Source organism: Typopeltis vanoorti, chromosome 24 (genome assembly GCF_054136105.1).
Source record: "Typopeltis vanoorti isolate ZY-2024b chromosome 24, IOZ_Tvanoo_1.0, whole genome shotgun sequence".
NCBI classification, from domain to species: domain Eukaryota; kingdom Metazoa; phylum Arthropoda; class Arachnida; order Uropygi; family Thelyphonidae; genus Typopeltis; species Typopeltis vanoorti.
Window position 1 is genome coordinate 76,553,020 of NC_143572.1, and position 26,108 is coordinate 76,579,127.

Here is a 26,108-nt window from a genome sequence, read left to right on the forward strand (position 1 = left end):
CAGCGAAAAGTCAGCTACTGGAACAAATCTGAAAGCACACAGCAACTCAACATCACCAGAGTTAAAGATCGGTACTATCAATATAAGAAGGCTGAATGGTAAAGAAGTGGAGCTAGCAGAAGAATTAGATAAGTACCAGATCGACATAAGTGGGGTGACTGAAACAAAAAAGACAAACACTGGTGAGATCTTTCTGAGCAATAAATACAAAATGTTATATTCAGGCAATAACAATCAAGGAAAAGAAGGAGTAGCCATAGTATTCAACACAAAATATGAGGCTAATCTTCTTGAATGGCAGGCAGTCTCAAGTAGTGATGTGGGCAAATATCAGAATGCGGAATGGACAATGAGACTCATTTGTGCCTATGGTCTCACAGAAGGTTCTACTAAGGTAGAAGTGGAGGAATTTTTTGAGGCTCTAGAAAAACCTACTGATACAATGAAAAAGGAAACGTTGGTAGTTGTTGGGGATCTGAATAGCAGAGTAGGAAATGATTGTCAGACATGCAAAAATATTTTGGGAAAATTTGGAGAAAAGAGCAAAGCTAATAATAATGGCAAACATCTGTTGGATTTCTGCTCAGGACATGGACTGGTTATTACTAACACCATGTTCAACATAAAAATGTGCACAAATTCACATGGTGAGAAGAGGCAATGAATAAGAAAAGTCTCATTGACTATGTTATTGTCGATAGTAATGTTTACTCCCTGGTGCAGGACACCAGAGTGTACAGAGGATTTGAAATTGGAAGTGATCACTATTTAGTCTTGAGCAGGATAAAATTGAATTTCATATTGAAAAGAATAACATGTAAGAAAGTTTTAAAGCGAATAAAAGTTGAGCAGCTCTCATGTGAACTGTAGACTAAAATACACAAAGATTATTGAAGAAAAAATGAGAGTTTGAGAACAGGAACCAAACCTTGGAGATTCAGTGGCAAGCCTTGAAGAAAACCCTGATTGATTCAGCCAGTGAGGCATGTGGTGAGGTTGTTTGCAAGAATAGAAAAATCAGAACACCATGGTGGACACAGGAAGTTAAAGAGGCAGTGAAGGAAAAGAAGAAAGCATATCAAAAGTTCCTGGCAAATAAGTCAGCTTTTGCTCTTAGAGAATACAGAGACAAATGTAAGAAAGCAAAACACTGTATAAAACTAGCTAAACAAAAGTCATGGGAGGACTTTGGAAAGAACATAGAAAATAAATATCAAGAAGGTGGAAAGATATTCTGGAGGTTGTTGAAGAAGCTTAAACATGGAGGAAAGAGTGCTGTAAAAGGAGTTAGAGATATAAAGGTGACATGAAAACAGGAGAAAAAGATATCCTTGAAGTATGGAGTAATTACTTCGATAAATTGCTAAATGAAACAAGCAGTGATAGCACAGTGGAAAAAAACACTCAACAGGTATACAGTCAGGAACACATATCCATACTTGAAGTAGAAAAAGCCATCAAAGGCTTGAAATGTGGAAAGGCAGCAGGAGTAGATGGTATAAAAGTCTTACAGTGGCTGCACTGCATATTTCAGAAAGACTGGGCAGAGGGACGAATTCCCGAAGATTGGAGTAGAGCTCTAATAGTACCCATATATAAAAAGGGAAATAAAACTGAATGAGAGAATTACAGAGGTATTTCCCTACTGAGTGTTACTGGCAAGATCTACGCAAGTATACTTGAGAAACAGTTGAGAAGAATTGTGGAAGAAAAGCTTGGTGAAGAACAAGCTGGATTCAGGCCAAATAGAGGCTGTCAGGATCAGATCTTCACTTTATAACAGATAATTGAGAAAGCATGGGAATATAACAAAGATCTGGATTTAAGTTTTGTCGATCTGGAAAAGGCATATGACAAGGTGCCAAGAGAGAAGCTATTCAATACGCTACAGTCATATGGTGTCAATGGGGCATTATATCAAGCAATACGTAGTCTTTATTTGAGTTGTAAGTCAGCAGTTAGAATTGAAGGAAGTACAGGAAGATGGTTTAATATTAAATCTGATGTGAGACAAGGATGTACATTATCTCCTCTGTTATTCATTATCTATATGGATCACATTATGAAGGAAAGTGGTATTAAACATGATATCAAAATTGGAGATGTTAATGTCAGCTCTTTGCTTTATGCGGATGATGTTGTTACGTCCCTATCTTACGATCTTTGTTTGTTTGTCTTACAAACTGCCTTCGTCTATATTCTTCTAACTTCTATTTTCAAAACACCACCAAACTTTCCACTAATATCTGAGCTATTGTTCTCCGTAGTATCCCTAGTATTTGTATTTTAACTGCGCCCTTTGCTATATTTAGTTTAAGATATCTTATACATAAACAGAGAAAGGAACTCAAATAACTGAAAGTGCAACTATTGCAGTCGTGACACTATTTCTTATTACTCAACATTAATTCCTTAAACTTCCCGTTTCTTAACATTAATTCCTCGCGTGGTTAGGTTCGAATGTTTCTAAGCGGTGCATTGGATTAGCAATATCAGACAACTTCTTTTATCATTAAACAAAAGGTTTATTATTTCTCTAAACATGGTACTTAACAAAATACACAACTAAATTACTTACACACTAAAATTAGCTTAATACAAGTAGTTGGGCTATGATTCGACAAAGGTTACTATGATCATGCCGCCACAAAATTTTTATACAAAACATGACTTAACATGAAAGTTTTAGATCATCACACATTAATAGATCATTCAGCTCCAAGTATACTAACAAATACATTAACTACTCTAGCACATATTTATGACAATTCCGATTCTCTACACATCACACTAGGCATTCAAATTCCTCAGGCTACTTGGTTACTAAATTTACACTAATCAAACTCAATATTCATTAACACACAACTATGTCATTAACTTTCCTTTTACGATATAGTAGACACTCAAGATTCTTAGGATAATTAATTATTCACAAATTATCAACTCTAGCTAGCTTTCTTTTAACACTCTCTATCAAACTGTAAAGTCCTATTATAATTTCTCCCTAATCACTTTAACAGTTCCGTAATATGACAATGGTATCTATCACATACAACTTCTAGTTAACATAAGACAAAATTCACAATACCTTTCTTTAGCTTCACTTACGGGCCTTCACCTTCTACTGAACGAACTTGCTTGCATAACTTCTTGCAATTCGGGGCTGTATGAACATCTGCGGCGTCGGCTGTACTATCCGAAACGAGAACTTCGATATTTTCACAGCTTCCTATGACTCTCTGGTATATTTCGCTTTCTACATAGGAATACGGGAATAGCTTTCCCGTTCACCTTCGATTCCTTGTTGTGGCATGAGGATACATGCCATATCTCTCCACTCAGGAACACCGTGAAATCCACTAGAAAACCAAACTAAAACCACCACGACTATCCAAACGTTTCTTCTCTTCTCGCAAAAAAGCCTCAAGCCTCCTTGACCACCTAAACGTCTCCCCCAAGACCCAAAAGAGCCTACTCCTCGAAAATCCAAAGTCAAAAGGAAAAAGCCTCGAAGGGGGGGTTACCAACCCTTTTATAGCTGCTCCGCTAACGGCGCCCTTTCTTACTTCTTTTTCCCACCTCCTACTGGTTTTCCGTCTGTCTACCAATTGGGTGGCATTTTAGCCGCCATACGTCATTTTGATCGGCAACTCGTAACGAAGTTCCCATCCGGGCATAGGCCCTAAGCGATATTCCGTTATTTCTCTTGTTAGCCTCTATCTTAACCCCCTTTCAAACCTTTTCTTAGAATTCTACTTAAAGCTTAATCCGTAGCCTCTTACATAGCGTATTTCATGACTCATCCTTTTATACTTATGCACTTAACTCTTTCATTCTTAATCGCATTACTATATTAATTCTTAGTTAGCTACTTATTTAATACAAATTCCTTGTTCAGTCATAATACATCTTAATACATTCTTTTCTTTCGTTATCTTAACTAAACAATAGACCTTTACATTTTACTCAATTTATACTGGATGCAAGAACATTACATTAACTAAATTATCCTTTTTATGCAGGGGTTTTTATTTATGTTATTTATTTTTCATGTTACACCATGATAACTGAGAATACTATATTCTCAAGATATCAGGTGTAACAATGTTATACTTCTAAATAAATCCGCTACAAGTCTGCAAGATTCTCTGATTAAATTGAACAACTGTTGTAATAGATATGGTATGAAGGTCAGCAATAAAAAGATAAAGACAATGAAAGTAGGCAGAATCATTGAAAATGTCAACTATGTTGTGAATGGAGAACCTGTGAAACAAGTAAAACATTTCAGCTACTTCGGCATGGTTTTTAGTGAAGATGGTAAATTACAGAATCAGCAAAGCTGGTATGGTGGGAAGTCAATTGAATAAATTCATATGGAATAAGAGAGAAATTAGTCGGAACACTAAATTAGCTGTATACAAGACAGTGTTCAAACCAGTTTTAATTTATGGATCTGAGAGCTGGGTCAGAAGTAAAACACTTGACCAAAGACTAGAGACCGCAGATATGAGAGTCCTGAGAAAGATTAGAGGCGTGAACAGATGGCATCAATGGCAATATCATATTAAAAATGAGGATATTAGGAAAGAACATGACATTGTCAGCATCCAGGAATGCGTTAGCAGAGCTAATCTCAGATGGTATGGTCACTTAAATAGAATGGGAGAGGAAAGATTAGCAAAACAAGTGTTCTCTGCCAGGTTGGCAGGAAAATGACCCAGAGGAAGACCAAGATATAGGTGGATTGATACGGTACAAAGTGCCTTAGACGATAGAAATATAAGATCTGATAATGTTGGAGTCTTGACAAGTAACAGACTGATTTGGAGGAAAATTGTAGATAGGAAGTTAGTAATGATGTAAATTTTTCATACAGTACTATCAGGAATTTGATGATGATGATGAACAAAAATATTTCAACTACTTAAGCACAAATTTTAGTAATTTATTTTAAGAGAATATACAAATGGAGAGGTTTAACTAAAGTTTAATAACTCACAAGCTCTTGAAGTCGAAGAAATCCTGCTAATATTGTAGACTCCATTGTTCTTAAACGTTCTGCATTGTCCAAGACCTATTTAAAGTTATATACTATTACAGTCAACTTTCACTATAGCAAACTTATCTAATATAATAATTGAAAAGTTCCGGCCAAAAGCCAAATAGCACTGCATCAATACTATTCAAAAGAATCAATTATCTTCATTAATAGGTGTGATAATCCTTCACAGTAAGAAGAATCCTTAACCAGATTAACTCAAGTTCACAGTTAGTCTTAGAGTCAGCACTACTAAGCAGCAAGAAATGTGTAGTTCCATACAGTATATGCAGTGTGGCTATAATTTTAAACAGATATAAACTAAACACATAATACATTTTTATATTTCTAGTTCTTTTATCATATAATTATACTTTGTTATTAATGGCTAGACAAAATAAGAGAAAATTCAATTCTAAAATGTTTACTTTTTTTTTTAATCTGACAGGGATAAAAAAGCCATGATGTATATGGAAAATGGCAATTTGTTAGATCCTAAATGAAGGAATCTTGGAAAGAAATCATTCATTCATTTGGAATCTAACATATAAAACTTGCAGACAAAGAGAAATAGCTGCACATCAGCTGTAATTAAAAGTGAAACTTCTTCACTTTATGTAAAATTTGTATTCTTTATTTCAAGTGTCCTTATATTTAAGCTGATGTGATTATATTAAGATTTCATTTTTAAGCATGTCTAAAAAGAGAGAGATAATCTGATTTAAATTTAAGCCTCACTTAAGCTATGTAAAATTTACTGTGAGTCATCTGAAAAGTTGCTAAGTAATAATTCCTGGAAGGCACAAAGCTACACGTGTACAGCGTAACGCTAGCGGCTATAGCTTACTCGGAAAATTACGTTGCCATGTATTCTGTGAATCCAAGTATAACAGTGTCGTAAAAGCGAAGGATGAACCCAAAGGGGTGAAAAGATAAGGGCCATGTGCAAAAAGTGGATAGAAAAGAGGGCGCTCTATAGAAGAATATAAGGGGTTGAGACCATATCGGAACACTCTCTCTGGTCGTAACGTTTTCCTGTTTTGGTGGTTCGGAAGTCAGCGGGCAGTTTCGCATGGGGGGGTGAAGTCTGTGATAAGATGTCGGACTGCGAGCATTCTTAAGATGACATAGGATTCTATGCAAAGCTGAAGGTAAAAATTCCAGTCATAGCAGAATCAAGCCGTCACTGAAAAATCCCATCGAGTTGTTCCTGAAACGCAAAGATTTGAGTCCGTTTTCGGCAGAAGGAATGAAGATAGCATAACCCCTACGTTGATGTATGGACAGTCAATAGATGAGAAGTATCCAGACATACATGTGGTGCAGAACAACACAGAAAAAGGTTGGTAAGGTGCAATTACTCTAATTTTGTGTGAAAGTTCATTAGAAGAGAGAAGATTGTTTACGAATGTGAAATTAATAACTGTATTCTAAAGAACTCTGTGGACAGTCTCTATTTAGAAAGTTAACCTCCTTTGAGAGTAAGAAGAACTGTTTGGAAGAGATCTTTTGTAATTTTGTATGTGATAGGATTAACTTAATGCGATAAGAATAGTAGAATTTAGTATCTCAGTAACATTAGAATGTTTGTTAGTTTTCTCTTGCGAGTAATACTACTGAAAGGTATTTAGCTTAGCTTCATATCATTTGCTAGCTATCCCAATATGCAGTTACTGTGTTTAGCATGCTTTATAAGATTTAATTAATTTGGAAAGTGTTAACCTCTTAATTCGAGTTTATTTAGTATTGAGCATAATTGAGTGTATGAATTTTGTATTGTGTTTTAGATATTCCAATAAACATGTCATATTTACCTGAACCTGAGTCATGCCTGATTATGATTCCAACTTACCACTTATAAAAATAGAACCTATTTTGGTGGGAAGGATTTAGAGAGTGAATATAATAATAGATTTAGGTCACGACTGCAATAATCTAAATCTATATGGCAGTTTAAGCAAGATATTGTGTAAGTAATCTTCAATCTTCAGACTCTAGTATTATCTCCCTGAGCCAGGATATTTTCTGCTATAGGATACTGGCTGGCGCAGCAAAATATAAATTTGCTAGTATCCGAAGAGGAAACAATCCTAGATATAAGAATAAGATTAAAGTAAGTGAATAAAGAGAATAAATCACAAAAGATAAATATTTAACAATAGAGCAGCCGGTAGGATTTTGATTGTATAAGGTTTTAGGTAAGAAAGGATAGATTTATGTAAACAACTAATTAAGCATAAATCATATAGAAACTTCGATATAACAAGTTAACAATTACTGCACATAATTATCTTGAATTAACTTAAAAAAAGAAATGCCGGAATTTTTTTTTATATGCAGGGTATCTGTAATTCTAAAGACATATAGACAAAACATCATCATCATCATACGTATCAAGGATTTAGGCCTAGCATGGCCTGTTCCGGCCTTAGAAGTCATCGTTGAATCGTTTAAGAGGACATCCTGGTTTTCTTTTTCCTGGTACTCTAAGGCTTGTTTTGGTAATCTTCCTGTTTTCATTCTTTGAACGTGTTCCATCCATTTATGTTTATATTTTTTAATTTTTTCTATTACTGGTTCTTGGTTTAATTCTTTCATAATTTCTTCGTTTCTTTTGTGATCAAATAGGGTATACTTTGCAGTTTTTCTCATAAACTTCATTTCTGCTGTTGTTAATCTTTGTTTGTCTTTTTGTTTTATTGTCCAGATTTCGCTTCCATACATTAAGACTGGTAAGGCTAATGTATTGTATACTTTTAGCCTGGTTTGTTTTTGAACTAGGTTTGGTTTAAATATAGAGTTAATTACACCTGTTATTTTTAAATAATTTGCAAATTTTATGTTTATATCTTTTTCATATGTGATCATACATCCTAGGTAGTTAAATGAATTCACCTGTTCTAAGATCTTGTTATCTATTACTATTTTAGTTCTTGCTGGATCTTGTCCTTTAAAGGCCATAGTTTTTGATTTTTCCGTTGATATTATCATACCATAATCTTTGGATATCTCATTTAGATTTAAAATAGCTTTCTGTAAGTTATCTTCAGAATTTGTAATTATTATTTGGTCGTCTGCAAAGAGGAGAGTGTTTAAGTTAACTGTAGGTGAAAGTTTAATTCCTTGATGTAAATTTTTACTCCATTTTATTATTATTTCATTTAATTAGATATTAAAAAGAGTTGCTCAGAGGGGACATCCCTGTTGGACCCCTTGGTTTATCTCTCTTGTATATGATAGCTCGTGATTTAATCTTATTTATATTTGATTATTTTCATATATACTTGTGATAGCTTTTAGGATATTATTTGGTATTTGTCTTTCTTCTAATATGTTAAATAATATGTTTCTTTTAACTTTGTCAAATGCTTTTTCAACAAAACATACAGAATATATTTTTTATATTTCTAGTTCTTTTATCATATAATTATAGTCTGTTGTTAACGGAAAAAAAAAATAAGGCAAACTTCCATTCTGAAATATTTTATCTGATTTTATTGATGTATATGGACTATTGTTACACCCTGATAACTTAAGAATGTGAAAATCAGTTATCACGATGTAACAAGAGAAGAAAAAAAAAAAAAACCTGTATAGATAACTAAGTAAGCAAGCTTGTTCTTAAGCAGATATCGTTAAGAGCCTTTGAAAGTAACGAATACAAAAAATTAAAAGAAAGAAAAATATGCTTGCATTCAAGTAAAAAATATAGCTGAAATTGTTTGTTGAACTAAAAAAAAAGGGGGGGGGGAGGGAAGGGGAATTTTATTACAGTTGTGATATGATAAAATAAGGTTGAGTAAAGTAAAGAAGATTAGTAATAGGATTTTGTATGTGAAAGGCTAGTTTTTATACTTGAAATAAGAGTTTAAAGATTCGAGTTAATTCTTAGAAAATTGTGGAAAGGGGATAAGTATAGTATAGTATAGATGACATAGAGGTTAGCTTAAACAAAAACCAAAGCTCAAGGTCATAATTCCCAAACTGAGACTTCGTCACATGTCAGTCGCATGCACACAGACCGCATGATGTTTTGGCAGAAAAACGCCACTCTAATTGGTCAGTGAAATCGACTCCAGTAACGGGGGAGGGAAAAAGAAATTGAAGAAGGTGCCGGTAGGGGTCATTGTATAAAAGGGTTAGGAAACCCCCCCCCCCCAAGAGGCTTTTTTCCTCAGAATTTTCTTCACGAGTCTTCGTATAGGTCTCATGCGGTTTTCCTGAGTGACGGGTTAGGAGTTTTCTCCGTCCGACACAATAAGGAAACAAATTGTGCGGGATTTCCATTTCGTGTTCCTATTGTAAGAAATGAGGAAAAAAGAAAGAAAATAATGTCAGTGTGTTTCATCGTCCAGTGATCGTATCGAGAGAAAGAAAATTCTATAAAGAAGTCAGTGCCCACGTGGTGAATTTCACAGTTATAGAATAGATGATCCTATGTATGTCCTTGATTGAAGAATGTAAGGTAAAGATTGTGAAAGCCCATCTTAGTGCCAAAAGAACTTAGGAGTGATAAGTTATAGAACAGTTCATCCTAGGAAGATAAAATATCGGAAAAAGGTAGCGTGTGGAAGACCCAAGTCAAAAGGTACTGTAAAATCTCGTGTCAATTCAAATCATATGTAACTGTACTCATTGTTCAATTACTGAATAGTTGAAAGGATTAATGAGAATTATACCAGAACTTTAGTACATGTCAAACTAGAATAAAAATGAGCTTATTACTATTAATTAACAAGTATTCATGTGCCTAGAGATTTATGCATGTACATTGTGTTTTTAATTAAGAGAGTTTTAAGGGTCAAAGGTGTGTATTAGCTCAGCGAAAGGATAATTTTAATCCATATCGTCTTAGTGAGAGAATTAGAGTAACTGATTATATATGTCCTAGAAAATACAGAATTATAGCATGATCAGACCAGTAAAGGGTTAGACAAAGGATCAACTAGTTCTAGGATTATACATGTTTGTATGTATAGAATCTGTTATGGCAATATGATCACAATTCTCATGCAGGATTAAAAGCTAGTGAAAATCTGTATTGTATATTCTTAGTATTGAATTGAGTTTTATTTGATAAAGAATGAATTGTACCATGTTTAAGAGTTCAATAAACTTTTTTTCATTGAAAATACAGTTGTCTGAGATTGCCGCTCAATGCACCACTTGTAACAACGTACGAACCTAATCACGGGGTGGGGGTGGGGATTTTGCTAAGTCACGAGATAAAGGTCATGACTGCATATTAGTTTCACACTCAGACATATTTTGGTAATTGCTCCTTGTTTTTGAATTTTATATCTTAAACTAAATGTCCTGAAAGGCACACAGTATGTGTGCCTTTCAGGACAAAATAAATATTTAGGGACACTAAGGGGAGAAGCTTGAATATTTGTATTTGGGTGATATCTCATATATAGAAAAGATCTGGATAAAGACAAATAGAGTTTCACATGTAAGGATAGTTGAAAGCCTAATAATTGTAAATTGGGACACAACACTATGGTTGCTCTCAATTGTTGCATGTAAATCTTACATTATCCAAGAAAAAGAAAAAGAAATGCCAAAATCTTGTTTTTTTTTTTTAAATATTGCCTAATTATAGTTAGATGACTTTTGGTTTATCTTCAATAAAGATTTCCAAAAACAAAACTACTTTCATGAAACAATTATTTCATAAAATAAAAACAGCGCTGCTAGGCAGCATGAAATGATATTTCCTATTATCATATAATTACAGTCGGATGACCATTCAGTGTTGTTGTTTTTTTTTCCTCCAGAAAAACCTTTATTGAAGATAAGCTTAAAAATTTAAGAATGATTAGTTTCAGAAAACAATTCGTAACATTTATAATAATGTATGTTATCTACAGTATTTGCAGCTAAGTTCTCTCCCCCCCCCACCATTTCCAAGATTCGTACATTACAAATTGAAACAAACCATACATCTGCATGCTGTGCGACATGCAATATCAATTATTAATGTCATTCTTATGATTATTTCTGATGTTCAGTTGAAATAACAAGAAAATAATCTGGTGCACTTTCCTTTGAAAAACCAAGAAAAGAAAGAAAGAACATTGTAAATAACATTTCGTTCTGAAATAATCACTCAATGAAAAAGAAAATAACTACATATTTTTCATATTATTATTTGGTATTTTCTAGCAGTACAAAAAAGAAATCAGTGAACATTTGAAAATTACATACCTCTCAGGAGTTGGTGAGGCTTAGGCATGAGTTAAATTTAGATGAGTTTAACTCATGTCAAAGGTGCCATTAATTCCCTAAAGCATTCCTTCAAGACATGTGGTGATATATTGTCAAGTCTGCTTATTTGTACTGCTACTGCTTATTAACATCAATTTTACTTAATTCCCCATATACCTACTGCTCATTCACCATCATTCCCTCCATAAAGATGTTGCATTAATGAGGAATATACACTGATAAACCACTGAATACTATATCCTCTGCATCAGTTACCAATCTACCAGTGACATCAACTAGCTAGCATCATCTTCCCATAGCCATTCATTCTTCTGCCTGGCACATATCAAAAGAATTCACTACAATTTCTCTTGGCTCGATTGGCTAATTTCTGTTCATATTGCAATTTTGTTGTCTTTACCAACTGAGTTACCTTCCTAGCCTGCTCTTTGCACTCTTCATGCAATTGATTATTGCCAACAGTCATCAAGTGTTGCCTCCAGTGTCTTCTTTTCCCAGATTTCATGCTTAATCTCTTCATTCATCCATTTTACTCCCACCTTATTTAGTCTTTTCACTTCTGAAATGTGTATTCTAATATGTATTCAGCCTTTTCACAGTGAAGAAGGCTGGTTGGTTGGTTGGTTTCTAGTTTATTGGCACAAGAACAGCAAAGGTCATACAGCGCCATAGCAAAGGTCATAGCAATACACAAGGTCAAAGGTTAGGACAATATATAAACAGTCAAAGAAAAATTGTACACAACATGAATGTACAAAAACCAAGCCAAGTAATGCAGTATATACATATAGATAAAATTACAGCAAAACTTGCTGAAGCAGTACATAAACTGTCAAATAGAAATTAATAAACAATATGTATGCACAAAATTAAGTTTCCAATGCAGTATCTATATATAAATAAAATTGCTGCAAAGGTTACAGCAATACATAAGGTCAAAAGTTACAGCAGTACATAAATAGTCAAAGACAAAATAGCATACAAAATGCATGTACAAAAACCAAGCCAAGGAATGCAGTATCTGCATATAAATAAAATTACATCAAAGGTTACAGTAGTACATAAACAGTCAAAGAGAAATTATTAAACAATATGCATGCACAAAAATTAAGTTAAGCAATGCTATGCAGTATTTACATATAAACAAAATTAAGGTCAAATGTGTTTGTACAAATTAATTCTTTGCAGAAGGTTAAAAACATCATGCAATCTGTCTGAGTCTAAAGATCTGCCTGAGTATATATGGCTTGGCTAGACAGGTTAAAAATTTCATTCCTCTCTCGTGTAACGTGATGGCACTCCACAAGAATATGACAAATAGTAAGATGCATATTGCATTTTTCACACATGGGAGGGTCATCAGCCCTCAGTAAACAAGCAATATGACTGTGAACTATGCAGAGCCTGGCAAGAACAACTTCCTCTCTTCTCTTTTTATGTTGACTAGAATGCCAATGCTTAATTTCAGGTTCAACGTCATATAATTTGTTTGTCAATGAGTCCTGCCATTGAGCAATTAGTTTGATCTTATAAACTGTCTGTAGTCTGTATACGGTACTGTCAAAGAGAATGTGGAGAAAGTATGAGGTGATCTAGCAGCTGCATCCATAGTCTCGTTTCCCTCAATTCCAATGTGGCTGTGAATCCAGTACAACTGAACATCAAAATTAAGGGTTTTTATTTTGCACCATAGGCGTAACACCTCATACGGCACTGAATGTAGATTATACATCCCGTAAAGACCTGAATGAGTCTATATAAATTACACACTTTTGGTAGAAGTTTTCTTTTATATGCAAAGTGCAAGCTGAATGGCATGCAACTCTGCTATACAATTACTGCAATCAGGTGGGATCTGGGTGGAGATAGTATTGTCAGGAAACATAACAACACAGCCAACACAGGTATCAGTTCTCAAGTCATCAGTATAGATGGGCAAGAAATAAGAGTGGCTGCTCTATATGCATTTAACAATTGTAGGTAGACAGATGATGGAGTATGAGACTTCTGTAGCTGACAAAGTGAGAGGTTGCACAATGCAGTGGAAACCTGCCATGAAGGGATGCTGTAATGTTTGGCATAGGAAATGTTGTCAACATTCATGTCAACATTGGCTTTCATAGTCTTTTTAACACGCATACCAAAAGGATGTATGGCAGTCTGACGTGTGTGATATTGAGCCCGATGTAGAAAAGAGACTAGCTCAGGTAGGATAATCTGGGAGAAACTTTATTTTTAGAACATAATGATGAGATAACTGTTTCTGTTGATAGAGCTGGTTCAATTTCTTCAACATAAAGACTTTGAATGAGTGATGTGTGAAAGCCACCAGTAGCTATCCATATACTCAGATGATGGATGTGATCCAACCATAGCAGCTTATTCTGCTTTGAAGACCCATAGACTTAAGACCTGTAATCCAACTTTGAACATAAAAGTGCACGATAGAGATGAAGCAATGAAGATTGATCAGCACCCCACTCAGTAGAGGATATAATGAGAAGGACATTCAATGCTTTCTTGCACTTTTCTCTTAGTTGACGAATGTGTGCAAATAATGTAAGTTTTCTGTCAAAGATGAGTCTGAAAAATTTGGCTTCTGTGGCTACTGGAATAACAGTCATCCCATTTTTAATTCAGGATCTGGGGGAATAGTGCGTTTTTGACAGAAGTTTACAAAGACACTTTTTTTTTTTTTTTGAAAACCTGAACCATTAAGAGCCCACAGAGAAACATGATCAATTGCTTGCTGAAGTTGTCTCTCAATTATCCTCTTGTTACGAGAGTGACAGTAAATTGTGAAGTCAACACACAGAGCATTGTCTACAGTGGGAAGAAGCTGTTCGATGATTGAGTTGACTTTAATAGCAAAAAGTGTCACACTTATGACAGAGCCTTGGGGAATGCGCTGTTCTTGATGATATGGCCAGGATAGTGTACTTCCAATTCTGACTTGGAAAGTTTGCCCGGGCAGAAAGTTTTTAATAAATACAGGAAGGTGTCCTTTGTGACATAGGTCAAGTCTTTTAATATGCCATATCTCCAGGCTGTGTCATAAGCTTTTTTCCATATCAAAGAAAACTGAAACCAGATGTTCTTACTTCAGAAATGCATCTCTTATCATCATCATGAACCATGGGCTCACTGCCCATTGGGTGTCCAATGGTTCCTTCACTATCTTCTTCCACCTTTCTTTGTCCAGTGCACAGTGTTGCAGTTTCTGTACACCCATTCCACACCAGTCCTTCATATTTGTATGGTCTACCTCTTCTGTTTAAACTATCCAAAATACCAAATAAATGTCTTTATCTTCTGGTCCTCACTCATTCTACAGGTGTACAAATATACAAGTTACATCTCTTATACAAGTTACTAAATGGATCAAATGGTCTAAAGTTGAATGATGTCTACAGAAGCCACATTGTATATTGGAGAGAAGATTGTTGCTTTCTAAATACTAGAGAAGTCTGACATTAACCATTTTCTCTAACATATTACAAAGAAAGCTAGTTAGAGCAATAGGTCGATAATTAATTGCTTGTGTTGGATCCTTTCCTAGTGTTGGGATAGCAATGACAACTGACTTATGTCAAGAATCTAGAAACTCTTCATCTGCAAGTATTCTATTGTATATTAAGAGGAGATCCATAGAAGAAGATGGTAGATGTTTTATCATTTCATAATGGATGTCATCAGGCCATGGTGCACTAGGGTGAGATGGTAAAAGAGCTCATTTTAGTTCCTCCTTAACAAATGGCTGATTGTATGGCTCAAGCCCATTGGTAGAAAAATTTAGCCTTTGTTTCTCTTTAATCTTTCAGTATTAAAAATTCAGGAAGATATGAAGCTGTTGCTGAGATTCTGGCAAAATTTTCTACCAAAGTGTCTGCAATAGCTTTGGGATCAACAATAATACTTCCATTATGAAGTAAGGTAGACAAATGGTGTGTTCTACATCTACCTTTCATTTTCCGGATTTATTCCATACAATTTTTGCACTGGTCATTTGATTTATTGATTAGATAAATTTGATCCATGATTGTGTTTGACTCTGACATCTCATACAATGTGTTTTGGCCTGAGCACACTTAAAAACTATTAAGTTTGATGTGGTTGGGTATCTACAAAATATAACCCATGCTCTGTGTTGATCTTTTTTGGCTGTGTGGAATTCTGGGTTCCACCAAGACTTTGGATAGTGTAGAAATCGAGAGGATGTTCTCAGGATGAAGGCTGTTGCTGCCTGGACAATGCACTCTATTATATACTTTACTGCTTCATTCATAGATATTTGACTGGTAGTATCAGCATTAAATTTTGCAAGTTGAGAAAAAGTATTCCAGTCAGCATGGTCCATTTCTCATATAGGCATCCATGTGGGTGAACATGATTCCTGTAAATAAACTGTGCAAAGTGTATTCGCAAAGAATGGAAGAGGAACAGATTATAAGACCAACTGCAGAATATGAGCAGGTTGACATACGGAAGAAATTATCGAGTCTATTGTTCAAAAGGGGGAGGTCATTATTGTCAAGGATTCTTTCAATGATTCTACCTCATCCATTTGTGTTGATGCTACTCCCACAGAATATTGTGACCATTAAAGTAACTCATCAGGAGTACATGGGTTCAGGCAGTAGCAGGATAAGGTTATCAAGATTGATTTCATTTAACTCAGCACTCAGCGGTAAATAAATTGAACATACTGTAATGAGAAATTCCATGGATAGCCGAATCACTACTGCTTTCAGAGCATTATTAAGTAGGATATGATGGAAAGGAGTATGACCGCTCACTAGAATAGCTACTCCTCCCTGAGCAGGACCACCACCAGTTCTGTACTTGCATGCAACAGTGAAACTCCTTAAGGTAGGGTCCTCACTGTTGTGTAAAATGTCTCCTGTAGACAAAAACAGAAAGGTTTGCATTTCTGTTACAGAATTTTGATATCGCAGATATTCTGGCGAAACCCACAACAGTTCACTGTAAAATATTTCCTATTGTTTTGGCTTTATAGACTTGTCTGGTTTTCAGGAGGCTGAGGGCTTGCCTTTATTATTATTATTACGGGCTACCAGGGAGTCCTTAGACTCATCAAGGGAGGCCCTAAACATCATGTTCACACAACTGTTCAACATTCTCACAGTATCTATCATACCTTGCCTTGAACTCGCTCACTGTCATAGCACCCACAACAGACTCTGGCAGCTTATTCCACTCATTCACCACTCTAAAAGTAAAGAACCCAGCTCTAACACCCCTGCTAACCATGCTCTTGCCCAGCTTCCATGGGTGTCCCCTAGTTCTCCCACCACCAGTCCTGATCTCAAAAATATCCTCTGAATTAATCCTATAGAATCCTTTTAGCAATTTGAATGTCTCAATCATATCTCCCCTTTTCCGCCTATCAACTAGTTTCTGCAACCCACAAATCTTCAACCTGTTCTCATATGGTTCATTCCATAGACTTGCTATCATCTTAGTCACTCGCCTCTGGATCCTCTCCACCTCCTCCCCATCAAGAAGGAACCGAGGTGACCAAATCTGCGCACAGTAGTCGAGATGAGGTCTTATCAGGGCTCGGTACAGAGGTACAATAACTTGCTTGTCTCTGCTCGTCAAGGTATTTTTCAACAACCAAGTGAGTTGATGAGCTGATTTAGCTACTTTCGCAATGTGCCCCTAAACTTCATCTCCCTATCCACCAACACTCCCAAGTCCCTGGCCTCATCAATCTCTTGGAGTATAGTTCCACCAATGTGGTATACTGCTGCTAATCTTTTCACTCCGAAATGCATAACCTTACATTTTGTCACATTAAATTGACATCCATTCTCCTTAGTCCAGAACTCCAATCTATCTAAGTCATCTTGCAAGACTTTGACATCTTCTGCATTCACTATCGCCCTACCCAACTTTGCATCATCAGCGAACAAATGAACTGTCCCACTTAGACCCTTCCCTATATCGTTAATGAACAGATTAAACAGCAGTGGTCCAAGAACAGAACCCTGTGGCACACCACTAGTCACAGGCCGTCTTTTGGACTCTACTCCTGAATAAACTACTCTTTGATATCTCTCCATCAACCACCCAGCTATCCATCTCACCAACCCTATATCCATTCCCATATGTTGTAGTTTACGGATTAGAATTCCATGTGGTATCCTGTCAAACGCCATTGCCAGGTCCAGCAGTATCACTGTAAACCCATTTCCCTTATCCAGTTCAGTCGTCACTTTGTTATAAAACTTGAGCAAGTTACTGAGGCATGATCTACCCTTCACAAAGCAATGCTGTCCTCTGTACAGTATCTCATTTTCATCAATCCATTCCTGTATTTTTCCCTTGACTACTTTCTCCAAGACTTTGACAATGACTCCTGATATGCTGATCAGTCGGTAATTTGCAACCATAGTCCTGGATCCTCCTTTATGCAGTGAAACTATTTTCCCCTCTTTCCACGCCTTCGGGACTAAGCCAGACCCGAGACTCAGATTAAACAACATGGTCAAGGGCACTGATAATTCCTTAGCCGCTTCATGCAAGACCCGTGCAAGTATACCATCCAATCCCACAGATGTATTCACATTAAGGTTCTGTAATAGACTATTCACTTCCACTTCATTTATCACAATTCCCGTATAAACTAATGGTTCCTTCATTTTTTTCAACGTCACCACCTGGATGATATACTTTTGCAAAGTGCGCGCTCAGTAACTCCACTATATCGACTGGTTCAGTGAACTCTTTACCATCTTCATTCCTTAAAATCATTTTGCCATGTACAGTTTTTTTCTTGCTTACAGCATATTGAAAGAACTATTTGGGATTCTCTTTTGCTTGCATAGCTAGTTTCCTTTCATAATCGGCTTTTGCTGTTTTTACCACACTCGTTACCCTTCTGGCCTGCACTTTATACCGTTCGTGTGCCTGCAGGTCACCCCGTTCTTTAAATTCCCTCCATAGTTGTTTCTTTTTTTGCAGCTCAAGCTTAATGGTGTTATTCATCCATTTAACCCCTACTTGTTTCACTATTCGGACCTTAGGTATACAATCAGCCATAACCTCCTGTAAATGCTCTTTGACCACTTCCCATGCTCTATCGACGTCCAGCCCTTGCAGTTGTACATGCCATGACACTAATCCAAGCAATCTCCTAAGCTTGTCATACTTGCCAGCACGGTAATTCCACATATACCCTGTCTTAATCACAAATTGCACACCTTTAGCCACCTCCCAGGTCAAGACCTTATGATCACTCTCACCAATAGGTGGCAACATGGTCATATTCATTACAGTCAAATTTTGAGATGCAATTACCAGGTCAAGCACTCTCACACCCCTAGTATTTTCAATTACATGCTGTTTCAGATAGTTATCCCTTAATAATTGAATAAAATCCATTTCCTTCCTCACATGTGTCCTCTCCTCCTTCCAATCAATGTTACCATAGTTGAAATCCCCCATAATAATTACCCTCCTTCCACTCATTTCTTCAATTTGTTTATGCATACCATCTCCACCATCTATTCCATCACCTGGTCTATAGCAGCACCCAACTGTATATTTTATTCTGCCAGTGTAAATCTCACACCAAATAGCCTCAAATGAGCTCCTTTCACTATCCTGCAATACTTCAATTCTACTTGGCTGCAGTTCATCAGCTATCATCAATAACACCCCTCCCCCAATTTTATTCTCTCTGTCCCTCCTAAACATACTATAACCTATACATTCTATCCCACTAACTATATCATCTTCCGTCAGCCATGTTTCACTAATGCCAATAACCTGTGGCCAGGAAGAGCCAATCAAGGCCAAAAATTCTTCTTCCTTGTTCCTAATACTCCTGGCATTAGTATACATGAATTGCAGTGATCCCTTTGTCCCACCCCTATCCTGATGCATTATTCTAAATGTCCCATTCCCATTTTTTGTCCTTAGTGCTGGCTCAGGTACATTATATACATTTTTACACTCAACTGTCTCACTGATGTCTGGATATCCACTCCCCCCCCCTCCTTGGTAGTTCTAGTTTTCCTGGTTCTGCACATCCATTTTCACTTCATTCAGCAACACTTTTTCCAGTCTCCGCACACCGAGTCCATTCAAATGCAGGCCATCCATCTTGTATAAGTCCTTTCGCCCATCAAACTCATTCCACACGTCCACGAATTCCACACCACACCGTCCGCATAACCTGCGCATAATGTCATTTGCGATTATGGCCCTCCTCCTAAACTCCTCTCTGTCATACCGCAGTAACAGACTCACCATTCTAACTCTGTCACTCTTTTCTTTCGCTACCTTTAACAATACTTTCAAGTCCTCTCTCATAAAAAATTTATCACCTTTCAATTCATTCGTACCCGCCACAATTATTAATTCTTTCACCCTCTGTTTTTGCACTCTAATACTCTCACTTACATCCTTAAATTTCGCACCCGGTAAGTACGATTTAGTTACACTCCCATCTATTACTCCTCTTAATAACGAGTCACCATACAACACTCTTTCCTTCATTTCGGAAACTCTCCCACGCTGTTTATTTACGTTATCAGGTTTATATTTATCAACTGATTTTGGAAAGTATGGATAGCCAGTGTCCATCTCTTCCTCTGATAAAATATTCAATATGTTGGATGTGTTAGAGTCAGCTGGCAAGTTTATTGAAGAAGGCTCTGTGAAGGCAACACAAGATGAATGTTGGCAATATCAATTTCATGAAGAGTACAAAGAGCAGGCCAGAAAGCTGACTAGGTTGGTAAAAACAGTATGAGTAGAAATTAGCCAAATTCTGTTGAATAGCTCTTATCAAGTAACATTTCTTGTTTACACTCAACTCCTCTTTCTATGCTATAGCTCCCAGTTATCTCCTAAACTTTTTATAATCACCAGCCTTGTAGTTCTACATGTACCCTTTCTTCACAGAAGTTCTCATATGACTACCTACAACCCAGGTGCACATTTCATGGTCATTATCCCCATTCACAATCACATCCTTCTGATGATATAACCAGATCTAAGACACCTAACCCTAGTGTGCCTTCCATTACATATGCCTAAGAATGTTGTCCTTTAAGAACTCAAGAAATTCATTCTCCTAATTCCCTGATCCTATTTCTTCATTACAATCAATACTTAATAAATCATCCATAATGATCACCCTTTGCTTGATCACTAAGCTAAGTTGCCTATACATTTTTTTGTATAGGCAAATATCATTCCATCAACCTCTACCTCAGACCATACTACTTCAAAATCACTGCCACTTTCCTCCCCTTGTGGACGTAATTCCCCGACTATCATCAGCTGCACTCCTCCCTCCCTTCTTGCCCTTCCTATCCTCATGAAAAACATCATATCCTTGCATTTTTGGAAATTATGGAGACAACTACCGTGTTTGAATAAAAACTTTAGTTTACTATTACTAAAATTTTACAATTCGACGTTTCGACCTTTATGTTAAGGTCATCTTCTGGAGCGTACAAATATACACAGGAAACAAGCTATACTACAATCATATTGGTTCGTTAAAGACACTGACTAACCGCTACCACAATTGTTGGCCTGACCTCTGGTGAAAAAAAAAAAAAAAAAAAAAAAAATTATACATCAACGTTAAAGTCCTATTATTTGTGTTGTCTACTATATACATATATTAACATTATATTAACATCATTCCAGCCAGTTGGAGTGGAATGGTTTCTAATAATAGCAGATTGGCTAGAGTCCTGACTTGTGTTGAATCTTTCAAATTAGGTTGGCTGAATGTGTGCCATCCAGATCCTTGGAATTTTCATACCATCTTTATTGTTGATATTTGGGTGGTTTATCAGGATTTCGCAGGATTCTTTAAATTTTCTTTCGTACCATGTTTTTGTACGGTGTAAGGAGCAGGTGCTTTTCCAGTTGATTTGGTGTAAGGTGTTGAGTGCGTGGTCTGAGAGGCCTGCTTCACCATAATGGTTATATTTAATGTGTCTAATGTGTTCTTTTTTGCGTATAGGGATTGTCCGTCCTGTTTCACCAATGTACGGTAAGTTACAGGTGCAGCGGATGCAATAGACTCCAGGATGTGCTAACGGGAGGAGAGGGTCCTTAGAGGAGCTGAATATGGTTTTAAGTTTACTGGGTGGTTTAAAGGTGGCATTAAGGTTATAATGTTGTAGGATTCTGTTGATTTTTTCTGATAACCCTTTAATGTATGGGATGGCTATAGTTTTACTGTAGTCTAGATTCGTTTTTGTTGTGGTTTTATAGAGTATTTACATACATGCGAATTCATATCACCACCCAGCACAAAAATATGGAGTCATAAACACCCTTAAAAACAGAGCCACAACTATTTGCTCTAACCAGCAGGCCCTGAAACAAGAACTAAAAATCATTAGTGACACATTCATAAACAATGGCTATAACAAAAATACTGTCAATAAAATACTCTATAAAACCACAACAAAAACGAATCTAGACTACAGTAAAACTATAGCCATCCCATACATTAAAGGGTTATCAGAAAAAATCAACAGAATCCTACAACATTATAACCTTAATGCCACCTTTAAACCACCCAGTAAACTTAAAACCATATTCAGCTCCTCTAAGGACCCTCTCCTCCCGTTAGCACATCCTGGAGTCTATTGCATCCGCTGCACCTGTAACTTACCGTACATTGGTGAAACAGGACGGACAATCCCTATATGCAAAAAAAAACACATTAGACACATTAAATATAACCATTATGGTGAAGCAGGCCTCTCAGACCATGCACTCAACACCTTACACCAAATCAACTGGAAAAGCACCTGCTCCTTACACCGTACAAAAACATGGTACGAAAGAAAATTTAAAGAATCCTGCGAAATCCTGATAAACCACCCAAATATCAACAATAAAGATGGTATGAAAATTCCAAGGATCTGGATGGCACACATTCAGCCAACCTAATTTGAAAGATTCAACACAAGTCAGGACTCTAGCCAATCTGCTATTATTAGAAACCATTCCACTCCAACTGGCTGGAATGATGTTAATATAATGTTAATATATGTATATAGTAGACAACACAAATAATAGGACTTTAACGTTGATGTATAATTTTTTTTTTTTTTTTTTTTTTTTTCCACCAGAGGTCAGGCCAACAATTGTGGTAGCGGTTAGTCAGTGTCTTTAACGAACCAATATGATTGTAGTATAGCTTGTTTCCTGTGTATATTTGTACGCTCCAGAAGATGACCTTAACATAAAGGTCGAAACGTCGAATTGTAAAATTTTAGTAATAGTAAACTTAAGTTTTTATTCAAACACGGTAGTTGTCTCCATAATTTCCAAAAATGCATTCGGATCACCGTGCAAGCCTAAAAGAAAGGAATCATATCCTTGCATTTCTACTCTCATCAAGATACCATTCTCATCCATCCAAGTTTCACTTATTCCAACTATTTTCAGGCAAATAAACTCAATCAATGCAAGAATTTCATCTCCCTTATTTCTGATACTCCTAGCATTCGTAAATAAGCATAACAATATATTTCTTGGTCTATAACTAGTCCTACCCATGCTGTTCCTCATCTGTCACTTCACACTTGCTTCTGTCTGCTCACCCTTTTTACCCTTTATCCCATATATCCCACAGACTCAACTACCCCCATGTATTCAAGGCCATTCCATTCCTATGCTGACCATCTCCATATGTACATTCTTTACTGCTTTCAGAATCCACTCTCTTTACACTGTGTCTTTCTGACCTCCCTAGTCCCCCCATTTCACTGTCAAACTTCCATTCCTGTTCTCACATTTATTTACAATCACATTGATCTCATCTGGTTTACTCTCCTGCTGATTTACATCATCTCAGACTCCCACTGATACCATTTTGCATCATTCATTACACTTCCTTCCAGCAACAGTCTTTCTAGATGACTGACTCCAAACCATTCAGATGCAGTCCATCACTCTCATACAGCTCCATTCTTATATAGTATATATCTCCATTAATATAGCGCATATCATCTCTTTGTCTTTGTCGGGGTTCAGAGAAAAGTATCTTGTGGATGAGTCTTCAAGGAAATCCATTCATGGTAAGGTTGGTAGATATCAGGGATAGTTCTTCCTGGAGGTCTTGTTGATCTGTTGTAAGGAGAGAGGCACGGTTCTTCAGCATGTGTACAATACTAAGTTTCTGAGGAATGTGGTGGCAGGAAATGAAATGTAAATAACGTCCTGTATTGGTAGGTTTGTGGTAAACTGAGCGGTTGATACCACCACTCAGAAGCTTCTTAATTAAAGTGTCCAGAAATGATAATTGATTATCTTTTTCAAGTTCTAGAGTGAATTTGATTGTGTGGTGTAGAGAGTTGATTTTGTTAAGAAAGTCGAACAGGTCCTTTTTTGTGTGGTTTCAAACAATAAAGATATGATATATGCTATATTTCTACCATCGTCATTCCGTACTTAGGGACAGTTTCCAATAAGATTGCAAGACTCCTTAGACCACATAAAATAAGAGTGGCCTTTAAACCTACAGAAACGATTAGACAATTCTTAAGATCTCCAAAAGATAGTCATCCTTTCTCCAAATATGCTGGAGTCTATAACATACCCTGCTCGTGCGGCTTGAATTACATCAGCCAAACTTCAAGGAGTCTTGAAATTAGGCAAAAAGAACACAGAAAAAAGTATCTTTTTTCTGTGAACACAGGTGACATCAATAATAACAGAGAAGAAAAATCGGTGTTAGCTTTTCATTTCTCAAGAAAAAACCATACCATAGAGTGGGATAGAAGCACAATTCCTTACATAGAGGAGGATGTCCGCTCCCAAATTTTTAAAGAGGCCACAACAGTTGCCTGCTGTGTACAAAACCTTAACAGGAACCAAGGACTAATCTTACCCGTGATCTGGAAGACCCTTATTAGATCTCTCAACTTGCCAGAACTGAATTACAGTGCCAACTATAGAATGTTCCTAAATAACAATAAGTGAGATCACACACGCTCTATGCATGTATCGTACGTGCTCTGTTCTTTGTTTAATATAATTGGAATCGGTTGATTATAGTTTGTAACAGTTTTTTTACTTTTTAGTGCCTTACATCAGTTATGTACCCTGAAGATGCCAACAGCCTTAGTTGGTATAACATAGTTGTTTATTATATGCACTTGATCAATATAATCCCATTAAAAGTCATTCCACACACACTACTTCTCATATCCAGCACCTTAATCAACCAATAAGTGGGGCAGTGGTCTCACACCAGGTGATGAAATTCATTTCTCGCCTAAAGACATTCATGAACATCAATGCCCATGGCAGGATTCAAACCCATAGCCTGTTGGCTGAAGAGGCATGCTCTCCACTTAGCCAACTTGAGCGTGAGTAATAATAAACATTTTTTACTCCCAAACCCAGCAAATACAAAAGAACAAAAATGAAATACCATACTATTTCTGTCAAATAAACAGTTTAAACTACTTTTGAAACTATTATAGAAACTCACAACAGTTGATAAACACTGACAAACAGTAAAGATGGTGAATAAGTTATTTTTTTTTTTATCCTACAAACTAAAAGCAATAAATTTAAGACATTATTAAGTAGAAAAGATATATAGCCATGTAAACTCTTTAAAATATTTGATAACTACTTCAGAGGTTCATTATATACTGATTTAATGCTTACTATGTATGTTGTTTCTTCAGGATTTAAATATTCTTGCACTGTCATACAAAGGAGATTCACAAAATCACACATATTATCACATCGTAGATAATTGGATGAGCTAGGCAAGATGGAATAGCTTTCAGCACCCAGCTGATTTAGGGCAGACTCATACAGCAACCTGGGTGTATAATTTTCCACACAGTTAATTAAAGCATGAGGCAACTGTAAGATACATAATAATAAAAGATAATTATGGCTGCTATTATCAACAGTACTTTTCATTGATAACAGATAGTCATATAATCTATAAACCTATTAGCTAGTCAAGTTTTTTTTTAATAACTAATAAATATAGTTAAAATGGTTTACTAAAATAAAGAGCCAAAAGGCTTCAGTTCGGCAATGCAAAAATTATAAAAATCAAGTGGATATTAAATCCAATATGATTTCAAAGATCGTAAATACTGGTGAGTGTATTTCTGTAAGCTCTCTGGTCAAATTTCATACGAAACTTTTATGGTTTCTGTATTTGGCTTGAAATAATGCTGGATTTAATATCCACTTGATTTTTATAATAGTTAAAATGGATTTGAACTCAACTATCTGGTAATGAAGAGGTAGCTTTAACCAAATATACTACTTAAATTTTATTGCATTTTACTGGTGCATGGCCTTGTCCATGATAAAATTACATTAAAAAAAAGGATGTAGGAATATATACATTTCGTTTTTTTGATGGGGAACCCATCACAAGAGGTTGGTCAACCTCTTAGATTGTAGATTGGCAAGAAGGAACTTTTCATATTTACCTTAAAGAGCTGTGGATTGCATTTCTTGGAAAACACATAAGATGGCAGACTGTTACAGAGGACAGCAGTAGAAGGGATGAATGAAGAGGAGAAACCTGTTCTGTTCAGTGAGTTTGGAGATGCACTGTCAGGTAGTGTTCATTAGTTGCTGAACGTGTATGAATAGATTTGACAATTTGAGAGACAGTGGAGGTTTTATTGTTGCTCATTCTGATGAACAAGATGCAAGAAGCAGACTGAGTGCCTATGTCAAAGTGAGTGAAGTGTATTAATGAGACAGGTCATTAGTCAGTCTGACCCCCTTTTCTGTACAGAGTACAGCAGGAAACTTTTAGAGGAATGACCCCAGATGTGAGAGC

General features: G+C 36.2%; 1 protein-coding gene across 4 annotated transcripts in view; it reads right to left on the minus strand.

The window, feature by feature from the left end:
• Positions 1 to 26,108, minus strand: part of Orc5 (origin recognition complex subunit 5) — a 183,402-nt gene that overhangs the window by 125,122 nt on the left and 32,172 nt on the right. For 3 of the 4 annotated variants that reach the window (XM_090413801.1, XM_090413802.1, XM_090413800.1), the window contains 2 exons: positions 24,959 to 25,162; positions 5,003 to 5,077 (listed from right to left, as the gene is read on the minus strand). In XM_090413801.1, coding sequence (XP_090269927.1) covers positions 5,003 to 5,077; positions 24,959 to 25,162 — 279 coding nt within the window. The remainder of the gene's footprint in view (positions 1 to 5,002; positions 5,078 to 24,958; positions 25,163 to 26,108) is intronic. The other variant, XM_090413803.1, reaches the window with a different exon arrangement.